The 14,828-nt window shown below is 38.7% G+C and overlaps 1 protein-coding gene across 1 annotated transcript in view; it reads left to right on the top strand.

The window, feature by feature from the left end:
• Window positions 1-10,868, top strand: part of CNTNAP2 (contactin associated protein 2) — a 2,351,919-nt gene extending 2,341,051 nt beyond the window's left edge. The window contains exons 23-24 of the mRNA XM_058297514.2: window positions 3,035-3,115; window positions 5,551-10,868. Coding sequence (XP_058153497.1) covers window positions 3,035-3,115; window positions 5,551-5,750 — 281 coding nt within the window. The 3' untranslated portion in view covers window positions 5,751-10,868. The remainder of the gene's footprint in view (window positions 1-3,034; window positions 3,116-5,550) is intronic.
• The last annotated feature ends 3,960 nt before the right edge of the window (window positions 10,869-14,828 follow it).

Genomic DNA, 14,828 nt, shown 5'->3' on the forward strand with positions numbered 1-14,828 from the left:
GATAAAGCAAAATAATAATAATAATAATAATAATAATAGGACGCTGAGGGAAGTAGACTTGGCCCAATGGATAGGGCATCCGCAGTTCAAACCCCGGGCCACCTCGACCCATGTGGAGCTGGCCCACGTGCAGTGCTGATGCATGGAAGGAGTGCCCTGCCACATGGGTACCCCCACGTAGGGGAGCCGCACGCACAAGGAGTACACCCCCTAAGGAGAGCCGCCCAGCACGAAAGTTCAGCCTGCCCAGGAATGGCGCCGTACACATGGAGAGCTGACGCAGCAAGAGGACGCAACAAAAAGAGACACAGATTCCCGTGCCACTGACAACAACAGAAGCAGACAAGAGAAGAACACGCAGCAAATGGACACAGAGAACAGACAATTGGGGTTGGGGCGGAGGGAAGGGAGAGAAACAAATAAAAAAATAAATCTTTAAAAAAAAAATAGGACACTGGGAAAACTTATGGAAAAAATTGCTACTGTACATAAAAGGTAACAGATCGCATGGTGATGAGACAATACATTTTTAAAAAAATAAAATATCCAAATGTCTAGTAGATATCTCCACCTGAATGTCCTATATGCACCTTAAATTCAGTATATCCAAAACAGAGCAAGTTTCTCCCATCCCTTGAAAAGTTCCTTTTCCTGTGTATCCTCCTCAAGCTAAACTACCTGAAAGCTGCAGAAACCTCTAACAGCTCACCTGTGGTCTATTCCTTGCCTTCCAGAGGCAGGTTAGTAAAGATCATAGACCTTGGAATTAACCCTACCTGGGCTCTAATCCCCGGTAGGCCCCTTACAAGCTTCATGAGCTTCTAGAAGAACATGGACTAAATAGTGTCCAGGTAAGGGTAATTATGATGCTAAAAGGCCTTGAACCAAACTGGGCAGTGAAGGTTTAAGCTGTTGAAAAGCAGCTTTCAATCTTTGAAGGGTGGTTTATATTAGGGAATTATGTACATTAATAAGCAAATCTTTCTGTGTCTATGGTCTGTGGTTGCTACAAAGCAATTTCAGACAATTCACTGTAAATTGATAGAGTCGTAACTAAAACCACATCCCTGCTTTAGATTACTATTTGGGCTATATAAACTAAGCTCTTAAGTGACAAATGGAATGAACAGTGTGGGACCAGTTATCATTAATAACAATTTAGTCTGTTTTATTGTTCACTGTATATTTCCAGCACTTAAAACAGTGTCTGACAAATAGTTGGCATTCAGCAAACATTTGCTGAATGAATGAATGATTGGCTGAATTAATTAATTTGTCACATCTACTAATAATACTTCCCTGAAGAGAAGACTCAGGTTTAAAGGAGATAGCCAAAGTTTCTAAAAACACAGTTTTTTATGCAAGCCAGTTTTATTCACATAGGATGATCAATCTAATAACATCAGATGATAAGTCTATAAATTTAAGGTCTTTGTATTCTTGGACTGACTCGGGAATTTTGAATATTATTCCATGCCACGTACCCCAGAAAATCCTAAAGGGAAATGGGAAGTGAGCCTTAAGTAACTACACTGTATATTGTGTTGGCTCTGCCTATTTCCCTATCTGACTAGGTTTAGGATTGGGCCAGTTAAAACCAGCAAACACCACCAAAAAGTCTCTTCCATATCTACCAGTTAAAGACTAAGAGGAATGAGAAAAGTCCTGGAGAATTTTTCTTTCATTTGTACCTTTCTTAGGGTCTATGGTTTTAATTATATCAACAGCTTTGAATAGCAGTGATGATTGAGCTAATCTGGGATGATGATACATCTAGGGAAGACACATTTTCCTGAGCTTAAATAAAAATATCAAGTCCAAAAGAGAAATAATTAAATAGCATGTACAGAAAGAATCTGGCATCTCCCTTTTTCTGTTGCCACATTTCTAAGGGAAAAGAAGAACAAGGATTCTATCTACTTTTTTATCATTACTCTGGGGATTCTTGGAAAACTATAGCCCCAGGAATAAATTAACCTTAGAAAAACTGAGTCCTTAGTACAATCCTCCCTGAATCCTCCCACAAACCTATTTCCTCAGTGTATATACATTTAGTATACCAAATTGCCTTACCTTTTTAAAACAAAAATGTAATTGGTGCCATCATGTAGCCATAAGGTAAACTGCTCCAGGAAAGCTGCTTCTATTGAAAGGTTTACCTTTTTTTTAAAAAAAAAAAAAGATTTATTTATTTAATTCCCCCCACCACCACCCCCACCCCCTTCCCCGCTCCCCTGGTTGTCTGTTCTTGGTGTCTATTTGCTGCGTCTTGTTTCTTTGTCCGCTTCTGTTGTCGTCAGCGGCACGGGAAGTGTGGGCGGCGCCATTCCTGGGCAGGCTGCTCTTTCTTTTCACGCTGGGCGGCTTTTCCTCACGGGCGCACTCCTTGCGCGTGGGGCTCCCCCACGCGGGGGACACCCCTGCGTGGCACGGCACTCCTTGCGCGCATCAGCACTGCGCATGGCCAGCTCCACACGGGTCAAGGAGGCCCGGATTTGAACCGCGGACCTCCCATATGGTAGATGGACGCCCTAACCACTGGGCCAAAGTCCGTTTCCCTGAAAGGTTTACCTTTGCCAACAGAAGTCCAACAAATGTGAAAGGTTTTTCTTAGGAGATATCAGGGATTGTACGTGGGAAATAGGTGCTCAGCCACTGAGCTATACCTGCTCCCTGAAAGATTTTTTTAATTTGAATTATTTTATATGGTTTATAGTAGGTACTTTATTATCCTACAGAAAGACTTCAGGATCTATTTATGTTTAGCCTTTTGCATATTTGAAATTTATCCTCCAGATGCAGTATATTGTTTATCTGGGCATTGTCCAAAGGAAAACAACCAGAACAGAGATGGAGGTTATTATGGGAAACAGCAACAAGATAGGTCCACCTGAAAAGGAGGTTTCATTTAGGAAAACAGTGAAAGATATGGTTAGAAGGGAGAGTTGAAAAGTTGTATGAAGAAATAGCTATTAAATTATTTGGGATTAATGGTATATTTGACTCTTAACTCTTATTTATTTTTTTTCTACAGCCAGTGCTGATTTTCCTTACAATCCGGGACAAGGTCAAGCTATCAGAAATGGAGTCAACAGAAACTCAGCTATCATTGGAGGTGGGTGATGTATGTAACAGGCTTTCATGTAGCTATTCGTCTGTGCCATTTCAATAAAATGATAGTCTAGGGAAAAAAAGAGGTGCCTAGATTTTATTTTATTCATTTTACTATTTAAATATGACTTCAGGTTATGGAGAAACTGGTAAATTTTAACCTAACTACTTTTTAAAAATATATTTTTTATTTATTTTTGAAAGACACTTAGATTACATAAAATGTTACATAAAAAATCTTTAAGGGATTCCCATATGCTCCACTCCCCACACCTCCCACCCTTCCCCACATTAATAACTTCTTTCATTAATGTGGTACATTGATTGCAATTGATGAACACATTTTGGAACATTGCCACTAAGCATGGATTGTAGTTTACACTGTAGTTTGCACTCACTGTCACTCAATTCTATAAGTTAGGGTCGTTTATATAATGACTCATATCTGTCATTGCAGTGTCAACTCAGGACAATTCCAAGTCCTGAAAATGCCCCCGTATTACACCTCTTTGTCCTTCTCCCTGACCTCAGCACCTCCAGTAGCCACTGTCTCCACATTGATGATATAATTTCTTCCATTGTTAGAATCACAATAAGTCTATAGTAGAATACCAGTAAGTCTACTCTAGTTCATATTTTATTCCCCAATCCTGAGGATTCTGGGATGGTAGTACCCACTCCACTTGTAAGTGAGAGGGGGCCTTCGATATCATATGGCTGACTTGCAGTTGTAGACTCTCAGTTGTTTGGTATAGTGGTTGTCCATCCTTACCTCCTTGTTAGTTGTCCTGGGTGAGTGCAATGTACTGGAGAGTAGGTGTTGCAACTCTACCTAACTACTTTTTAATGCTGACTTAAAAAAAAAAAAAGTGGTAGTTAGCTAGATAGAATCTGAACACACAAGCAGGCAGTAGTAATAATAGCTAGAGCATTTCTCTATCATCTCCTGTCTTTTCACTCTCATCTTTTCACATCCTAAGTAGTCCAGGAGAGCTTACTATAAGAAGCGGAGAGAATATGCCAGTCTGGTTTCAGTTATCATATTTAATAAAAATTACCTGAAAATTAATAAGCCAGAGTATCTAAAAGATTCCAGTCATTTCTTCTCACCATGGGCAGCTGCAGAATAATTTGACTTTCCTAATAGTACCGTATTTGGGTAAATACTCATATCCCCGTTTTCCTTTGCCTTCTTTTAACCCTGCCTCTTGAAAGTCTTATTCCATAAAGATGATTCCTGCTTCTCTGTGTATAGATAATATTGTAAACATATCAAGGATTTTAAACTCAGCCAATCAACTTAATCAATAGATTTCTTCTCCCCAGTAAGAAAGTTGATGCCTATGTGAAATATACATGAGACTATAAAATTAGAGTGGTGCTTAAATCACATTATCCAAATTTCTGGTATAATTTTATCAAGGTCCCCATCCCCATTTTTTTGTTTTTGTTTTTTTAAATCAACTTTATTGAGGTATGATTTAGGTAATATGAAGTACATCCATTTCAGTGTGATAGGTAAATGATTTTTGACAAATGCACCACCCCAATCAAGATGTAAAATGTTTCCATCACCCCAAAAATCTCCCTCATGTCCCTTTGCAATTGATCCTTCCCACTGCCTCACTCCTACCCAGCCAAAGCAATTTCTGACTTGCTTTTTGCCACTACATATTAGTTCACCTCTTTTAAAGTTTCAAACAAATGGAATCAGTATGCAATCTGCTGTGCCTGGATTCTTTTGCTCAGCATAATGTTTTCGCTATCCTTCCATGTTGTCCCATGTATCAATAGCCTGCTTATTTTATTGTCAAGTTTTGTTCCATTGTATGGATGTACAATAATTTGTTTAATATACTCACGTGGTGATGCACATTATATTTATTCCCAGTTAGGGCCTCTTATGGATAGAGCTGTTAAAATGACTATTCTTGTACAAATCTTCTGTGGGCATGTTTTCATTTCTCTTTGATAATTCCTAGGAGTGCAATTGCTGGGTCTTAGAGAAATCAAAGTTTTTAACTTTAAAAAATTGTCACACTATTCTCCAAAATGGTTGAACCATTTTACTTTCTCATCATCAGTATCTGAGAGGCCAAGTTGGTTCACAATCTTGCCAACACTTAGTATTGTTAATCTTCTTACTTTTAGCCATTCTAATGGACCAATTCTCAGGTATCATAGTTTTGTTCTGCCTGTTGTCCAACATCTCAAAACTTTTTTCATATATTTAATCCAGTATTTTAGTTAATTCTGGCTGGAGGATGTTACTCCAGCTATTTCTGTTACAGAACTCCTATTTTATTGTTGTTTTGTAATTTTGTGTTTTTTATATAAGAAAGGATAGTGTTGGAGGGAACCATGGTGAAGTGGGGGGGAAAGTGTCCGGGGGCTATGTGAGATTTATTTAACGTCTTGTAATTCTCCTGTCTCCACCAGGGGTCATTGCTGTGGTGATTTTCACCATTCTCTGCACCTTGGTGTTCCTCATTCGGTACATGTTTCGTCACAAGGGCACCTACCACACCAATGAAGCAAAAGGGGCGGAGTCAGCAGAAAGTGCCGATGCTGCCATTATGAACAACGACCCCAATTTCACAGAGACCATTGATGAAAGCAAAAAGGAGTGGCTCATCTGAGGGGCGGCTATTTGGCCATGGGCTAGGGAGGGGGGAATTATTAGGGAGGTGGGAAAGGGACAAAAGCACCCTGCTTCATACTCTCGAGCACATCCTTAAAATTTTCAGCACAAGTTGGGGGAGGCAAGCAACAAAAAATTCTTGAGACTGTTCACCACAAAAATACTTTTTAATATTTCTTTATAGCTAAGTTTCCCCTTCTGTATCTAAACAAAATAATACTAAAGTTACTTTTAGAGCTTACTGCAACGGTTGAAATTTGTAGGTAATATCTGTCTTATTTTGTGTATGGTTAGAGGTGTTCTAAAAACCCGTAATAACAGGGCAAGTTTTCTACATTTTTAAGAGCCCTTAGAATGTGGATATTTTTTCTTGAGAAAAGCTGATTAACATACATACAGCCTCCAACATTCTCTTCTTTTTACATATAGTCAAGTTTTAATGGCTTAATGTAGTAATTAGTTCGTGTTCACATAATTAGTATTTCCTTTGGTGTCCTGTAAATTGGAAAAGGAAAGAAAGGGACAAAGAGAACCTATTATTTGCCAATTTTCAAAGAGATTTCAATCAATGCCAGTTGTCTGAGGGCTCCTGCCTGACACCAGTAGTTGAAGGAAAAAAAGTATATGACCCTTGTTGTATAACAACATAATCAACACTACTGGAGAGAAGCATTGAGAACGGAAAGTAGTTTCATATAGGGATTGTTGGCTTTTTTTTTTTCCACTGAATTCTAAAAGACAGTATTGTTCCATGTATGTAGTCTTAGACCTATTTAATATATGTAACTTTCAGCTGTGATGCTGTGACCAGCTGTTACGAAAGATTTTTCCTCTGCTTTATCTGCAACATATTGGATTACATTGTATGTGTATGTAAGTACTTCAGTAGGGGATTAGAGCCAGATGTTATGAATTGTTGCTTCTGATTTTTTATAGTCATCGAAAAAGTACAGAGACTTTCTAGTAAATGCATAAATTAGGTAGCTCTCCTTATTTTGGTTTAAATCTCTAGTTTCTAATCCTCTGTGACAAAGTTCTAGCAAACAGTGTCCTCTGAATGGACACATCACAATAAAGCCAAGTTATTATTGTTATTATTGCTGTTACTTTGGAATCATATGGAAAACATACAATTTAAACAATATTTTAAGGGATCCACTCTACATATTATTCCATCCAAAATAGACTGCCTTGGTTCAGGAATCTTCTATGGCAGACACATTTGGACCTCAGGTTCATCACAAACCTGGTAATTAGTTGTTGCTTCTCAGAGAATGGACATGTCTACTCAATCACACCTCTCAGTTAATAGGAACATTGACCACTTACTCAATTTTATTTTAAAATAACCGACTTTGTGTAACCATATGGGGAAAAGCTCCCTAATACAAATAAATGAAAATTAATAAAAATAAGTTAAAAATACTTTCATTTGATTATTTTTTTTAAAAAGGTTATACAAAAGTAATTCCCAGAATGATTACTCTTTATGATCATTATACTTCAGGTCTCTTATCCTTAATAAGCACTTCAAAAAAATTTTAGACTCCACTCCAATATTTTTTCAGATTTAAATACAATTACTTTTTAATTTCTCTTGAAAAGGGACACAATGAGGTTAAAAGGTATGAAGATTTTTTTCTGAAGGTCTCTTAATAAAGTGGAAATTCTAGTTAGTTGGGATTAAATCTAGATTCTCTTCAAGATTTCTAGTATACTCAACTTATTGGAGAATCTCACTGTCTTGAATAATGGTTATATCAATGGCACATGGCATCAGGGCATAATTGTAAAGGTGAGTTTGGACCAGTTACTTCCCGTTCAAGGCAAGGTAACAGAACAAACAAAACAAAAATCCTGATGCCCTTTTACAGTGCCCTCAGGCACTATCATGACCACCCTTAATTTTAAAAGGTTTTGATCATCCTTCTTAAAAACATTTAAAATAGAAAACCATTTAATATGACTAAATCTCAAAACAATGCAACAGTTACAAATGGCATAAGCAAAGGCTATTTAACCCAGATGACTGCCATTAAAGATTCTGTTATATCTTGTTAAATTGAAAAACCAAATTTTAAACTATTTTGTGGGTATTGATTTTGCACTTAACAAGTAATGTCAGATGGAAATTAATTATTTCTTCCATTTCCCATCCTAGTTCTATTTCTTATGCGTTGTCTCTAGCATGTTCCCTTTGTTTCCAAAACTATTAAGGGACTAAAACAATCAAAAACAGCTCATGGGGAGTACTAAAAATGTCCTCAAACTCTCAAACTTTCTCTTCCGTCTTCCTCTTCTCTCCTTCCTACCACAAAGGTGAAAAATAAAACCTTACACTTCTCCCACCAACTTTCCAAATCCTAGGGTGCTGGAATAGAAGGAGGGATCAGTGGCTCAACCATAACACAATCAATCAAGTAAGAAATGCAGAGAGAGGCCGAACACCATCTTTGCCCTTGGGGAGTTATAATCTGGCCGGGAGACAAACGGTAAAAGGTGCATAAGGTATTAAGGAACTAAGTTAAGTGCCAAATAAGTGCTAGACGTCTTGACTACTCTTTGGGATTGTGGGTTTAATGAAAATTCCTAAATATGTTTATGAAAGCCACATCTAGTACATTCTAAACAGGAAATAAATTTGTGTAAAGAAAAGGAAGCAGCTCATTTTTTTTCCAGCTCCTTCCCTTGAAAGCCTAGGACAATGCAGTCCAGATAGCCATGACATAACGACCCAAACTCAATCTTGCTTTGTCATTCATATCTCACAAAATCTTGGCATTTTATATCCTAATACTTTATCAATCAAGTACAAATAGGCCAGCAATGGCCTCTTTAAATAATAAGAATAGACAAACATAACAACAGGCACACACACAATAGAGGCTATTTTAAAGTTTCAGGAAAAGTTGATAGCTTATTTAGGGTGGCTTGTAAAAGAAATAAATAGCTATGTTTTGAAAAGCTATGTTTTGAAAAGCTAGGAGTGGGGGACATCGAATATAAAATCAGTGCTATCCTAACCTCGCAAAATAGCATATTCCCCAGAGCTCAAGGAAGCTAGCTCAAGAGAAGTTATATTATTGTTAAGTTATTCTCTAGATCTTAATATATAGGAATATATTTCTCCTTGTGGCTTTCAACCAGTGCTCAGGTAAAGGAAATCGTTAGATGGAAGGTTTTCTAATGATCTGGTACAGGAGTTTGGCCTGCCTTTGTTAGAGAATTTTCTGTTGCCTTGTGTTTGACAAAAAGGCATCCTTTAAAAATAGGTGCAGGAATTCAAAAAAAGTATTGGCATGAGCCATAGAGTTGGTCATAATGTAATTGCTGACCATCTCTTGAGCAGCAACCAGATGCAGGCTGAGAGCAGGGCACAGCTGTGGAGACTTGGGCACAAAGACACAAAACACAAAATGCACTTAAGGGAAGAAGAAACAGCCAGGGGATATGAAAATGCAGCGTTCTGTGTAGTTTCAAGAAGAAAATTTTATTTCCTTCTATGGCAAGATCGAATCTTTTCTATCTTCTACTTGTTCTTTTTCTCCCTCTCCTTTCCACACCGTATTCTCCTCTTATGGTATAAAACTTTGAATGGTCCCTTTAAGTCTCGTGCCTCCAAAAGATTAGATTCTGAGTTGGACATTTTAATATCGTTTCCCTTTACACCATCCTGACAGGCAGTTTTCAAAAAGAAGGGCAAATAATCATTAAATTTCATCCCAGCTAGCCAGTCAAAAATAGGTACTCAATTGGTAATCTCAATTAAACTAGCTGACCCTTCATTATTGACCCTGAAATAGGTAGGAAAACAAACCCAAAACAGCATCCCTAGCTGATTTGGACTTTGGGGAAAAAAAGAAAACCATGGGGACCATTTTTAAATGGAGTTTTGGCAAAATCGGACCCTGAAAGTCAGTTTACAGAGTCCTAACCCCTTCTCTAGCCTTACTATTTGCCCTTGGTCAAGTCTTGAACCTCTGTCCCTCCTTTGCCCCATATTTAAGATGGCACTGTTTTGCCTACTTAGTAAGACAACTGTGAGGTGCCATTGACTCTTAATTGCAGAATTCTTTGAGACTCAAATATAAAGACCAAGTCTTCTGGTGGAAGACTTAACCATCTGGTTCTGTGGTTATAGGTCACACCAAAAGAAACTGCCAAATCCAGGAATTGGGAAATTTACAGGGCATTGCTACACAATTGCTAAATTATTTTAATCAGGTAGACTGTTACGGAGCTAAACTGTGAACACTGGTAGATGGAATACTGCCAAAGGCCAGAGAAGTCAGATTTAAATCTGCAAAAAGCCCTGAATTCCTACGTGGGATGTGACTAACAACTCATCTTACTTACTCACGCACACCCCCAATGTGACTGGGCTGGCCAATAACTAAGCCAATATAAAACAGCAATATGATAGTTTCACTTTGCCTGGTGGCTCTGTGTCTACACTACATGTACCCTGTGTGATGGTTTTGGAAAAGAAGACTCCTTTCAGAACAGTATATTTTTCAAGAGTGGTAGGTAAACCTGTACTGAAGAAAGCATGTTGAAAAGTTGGTTTGTATTCACCATTGAGCAAATTCTGGCAGAAAGTAATAAAGGTATATGGGCACACATGTATTTATATACACATGTATTTACACGATTATCCTCCAGATGAAAACATGCTTTAAGAAGTCTTCTAAGACTGTTTGCCTCATTTTCATGTCTCAGTTTATTTGCAGAGACTGCTGGGTTCTGGGATGGCTGTGAAAATGGAGGTTCCTCTCAAGGAGAACAGGAAACAATTCTAAATGTTACTGGTTCTAAGTTTTGTCAGGTTTTGTTTTATTTTTTCCTTTTTCTTTAGGTGAGTGTGGTGACTGCAGAGGTTAGAGTTGTGAAAAGCTGGGCTAAATATTCTTTCTGTAAAGTCAATTAGGATTCCATCGCTGTGAAATAACACGAAATTTCACTCTAAAAACAAAAGCATGTAAACTAGAATGAAAGAGGGAAATTATGTATGTATGTATGCCTAATATTCTTTGTGAATGTCTTTCATTTAACTAAAATTATATTAGAAACCTGATTGATAAATAAAAAATTCAAAATAGTTTTAATTATCCTGAAAGTGATTCTTTGTGTTTTGTACCACTTGATTTTCTAGAATCCACTTTCAACATTCAGCAAAAGAAAGTTCCAAACACTGAAGTATGCAGCGATCAGGAATATGGCTATGGAGAGATTGTCACCCCTCAAAGGCAGTTCTTATTTGGATATGTCCATTGTTAACCTTCTTTTATTCACCCCACCCCCAATTTTTCTTTATATAGCTTAATGGAAATTGCTCAATAAAATGTGATTAGAGTTGAGTGATATCCAGAATATATTCTGACCTTATTTGAAATAAGAGTAACATTGGTTGAGGGACAAATGGATCCAAGCCAGTGAACTCAAGTTATTACTCCTACTTTCTGCTCTTCGGTTACCATTGGGAAGCTATTTGCTTTTAATCAATTCTCAGTGAAGCATTTAAATGTACAAATAAGTGTGAATTCCAGTTGAAAGCCAAACCTTTCTGTTCTTCAGCAATTACCAAGGCCAATCAATAGCAATTTTGTTCCAATATATTTAGAAAGCATGCCACAAGATTATTTGTCATGATTCTGCTTTGCACATGTGATCCAACTAGTATAGCATTAATATCATAAAATACTTTGAGAAAATTAAATTAGCACTATAAATATCATTAACAAATCAACCAAAAAACAACTCCAGCAAGAGCTTTTGAGCCACAAAGTGCTTATTCCCTTTCCAGTCCCCCCTACGCGCAGGCTGTGGGTTCACAGAGATCAGTAAAATCCAGGAGCACAGGGACTTTCTTCCACACAGGGCAATATTTGTTAAATGAGTGGTGGGTGAGGAAAAGAGAGGGCTAGGAGGGGGAAAGGCAGGGTAGAAGTACATTGAAGAAAATGTAACTAATTTTACACTTTATCAGTTCTGACATAGTGTGATGGATTTACCAGAGCACAGGAAAGAGGAAATAATTGTGCTATTATTTTGGTGCAAGGGGTTTGTGCCCCCCCAAATGAACCTAGTATGAACTCTAATGCTTTAAACAAAGTATTATATGAATATGCACTGGCATATGCTTACCTTTCTTTGGCCACTCTGAAAACCATAAATTCACTGAAGCCTGGACTAAATAATCCCTGTACCAGAAGATTCCTTTCCATCAGCAAAATCCTCCCCACAAACAACACCTACAGTTTAAGGCTCTCTTTGCCAGGAAAAGAATGTAAGTTTTATTTTCTGATCATGTTTCCATTTTTAATTCATCCTCTGTGTATATGGTAAGTAAATAAATCTCTTAGGGCAGGATAAGTAAATAAACACTTATGCCAAGTCTTCATCAAAGGAAAGAAACAAATATATATATATATATATATGTTTTTTCAATCATCTGATCTAAAGCATGAGAAAAGCTAGCCATTTCTTCTAGAAATACAAATTCAGGGGTGGTGGTCTTGGCCCAGTGGTTAGGGCGTCCACCTACCACATGGGAGGTCCGCGGTTCAAGCCCCGGGCCTCCTTGACCCTTGTGGAGCTGGCTCATGCGCAGTGCTGATGCGCGCAAGGAGTGCCCTGCCACGCAGGGGTGTCCCTGCGCTGGGGAGCCCCACACGCAAGGAGTGCACCCCACAAGGAGAGCCGCCTGCCCAGGAATGGTGCCGCACACACGGAGAGCTGACACAACAAGATGACGCAATCAAAAGAAACACAGATTCCCATGCCGCTGACAACAACAGAAGCGGACAAAAGAAGACGCAGCAAAATAGACACAGACAATCTCGGGGGGGGGGGGGGGGTAAGGGAAGAGAAATAAATAAATAAATAAATAAAATCTTTTTTAAAAAATCATTTAAAAAATATTCAAAATTGTAAAATTTAAATTAAAACCTGATATGAAAAAGACCAAGACAATGAAAACAATAAACTTATATTGTGTTCACAAACAGGAAGTTAAACAATAAAATCATTAAGTCTAGCAAAGCACTAGCTAGAATTGGATAAGATGGTAATCTTTTAAATCATGAAAGGTATATGGAGCATAAATGAGAACTTGCTCCCTGTGACCTAACATAGCAGGACAAAGAGCAAACTTTGAAACCAGAAAGGCACATTTAGAACAAATAAAAGAAATACTTTGCATAGCAGCTAGTAAATATTGTTGCAAGCTGGGAAAAAAAGAGAAACTCATGAATATCATCCCAAAATGACTGAGATCATGTCAATAATTACCTAGTCGTATGGATTTTAAAGGAAAATCAAGATTATGGAATTGAGTAATTTGTTTCATCCTTATTGGACACCTTCTATGAGCTTGGCATTGTTCTAGACTTTAGGGATCTCCTTGAAAGCAAGACAGACAATACCAGTTCTCATGAAGTTTATTTTCTAAGGGAGAAGAAAGATAAGCATGTAAATAAATAATATGCAAGAAAATTAATAAAGGGGATGTAATAGAGTAACTAGGTGGCTGCTTTAATTTGGTGACAAGGACTTCTCAGTGGAGAGGATATTAGAACTGGGAACTGGGCCAAGAGAAGGAGTGATCCATGCAAAGATGAGCGGAAATGTCATTCTAGACAAGGGAACTGCTGGTCCAATGAGAAGCTGGCCCAAAGGCCCTAAGGAGAGAATGGGCTTGAAGCTTTGAGACACAGAGAAAGGAGCAGTGTGGCTAGGGCAGAAGGACGCCACCCAAGAGCTGTAGTGATGACGTCTTCACTCCTCACACATAACCATTTGTTGTTAAAGAGCAAATTCTGAGTTGAAAAGCCTCAGAAACAACTTGAAAACTTTTGGAGGATTCAACTAAGGCTCTTCAGGGTGGAAAGTAGAATTGTTTGGAATGTTTGAGTATGGGAGTTAAGAGGGAAATCATTTGGTCTTATCTTTCTGACTGTATCCATGGAGATGTAGATGCTCAGCCAGAATCAGGGATCTAAAACAAACAACAGGTTCCTGACAAAATGGAAAGCCGCACAGATTGCTGGCTCTCTCCCTCAGTTCAACCTAGAAATACCACAAATGTGAGAGCAAAGTGTAAGGTTCTGAAGCCTGTGAGAAACCTCTAGGAAGATGAGGCAGATTGAGCTGGGATGGGGTCAGCGGCTGGGAGCCAGGTGGGAGAAGCGCTGTTGGGACCCTGCGCCGAGGCCTGGAAAAATCGATGCCGCCTCCCCGCTCACCACCCGCAGTCCACAGCAGCTCCAGCCCAGGCCCCCGGGGGCGGCGCGCGTGAAGAGATTAAAAACAAGAGGTGTAAGCAGCGTTGACAGTCCTGAGAGTTCTCCCCTGTTTCCGCTTTCCTCAAGTCACAGGCTGCTTCATTCGAGGAAAAAACATTCTCCGAAGAAAGCAGTTCTTTCTTTTTGCTGATTTGGCTGATTACTGAGATTGCCCGAGGGGCACGAACAGGGGCGATCCGTCCCAAGATTTAAAGCGTGGAACACTGCTCTGGAACAGGCCTCCTTCCCGACTCAAACTCACCAGGAGCTCCTCTCTGCCCTCCTCCAGCGGGGAATGAGCTCCCAGGGTAGAAACACACACACACACACAACAGACATTTGTAAAGGACACCTGCTCTAAAACAAAGACAGCATATTAAACGACCAATTCTAAATTAACTGGAATTAAGGGAACAGATGAAAAAAAAATTTAAATAAGTGAAAAATATCTTCGAAGAGATAAGAAAAAATATTGGTAATAAGAAGCAGAAAGCATTTGTAAAGAAGAATCAAGTAGAAACACGAGGTATGAAAATATAGTTGAAATAAAGAAACTTAAAAGATGCAAAATGCATGCAGCTGGAGCCTTATTTATTATACAGGCAACTGTATTGGTCATTTACCTCTTGCTCTCAGATCCACTCCCTGCACTTCCCCTGCTCTGTGCTGTGTGCAAAAGGACTGGCTCCTGCAAACTACATTCCCCAGGCTCCCTTGCAAATTAGTTTCTGACTCGGTGCCACCTATGGAAATCACTGGCAGAAGAAGGGAGGTGGGAGGAAAATGGAAGCTAG

This window comes from Dasypus novemcinctus, chromosome 5 (assembly GCF_030445035.2).
Source record: "Dasypus novemcinctus isolate mDasNov1 chromosome 5, mDasNov1.1.hap2, whole genome shotgun sequence".
NCBI lineage: Eukaryota > Metazoa > Chordata > Mammalia > Cingulata > Dasypodidae > Dasypus > Dasypus novemcinctus.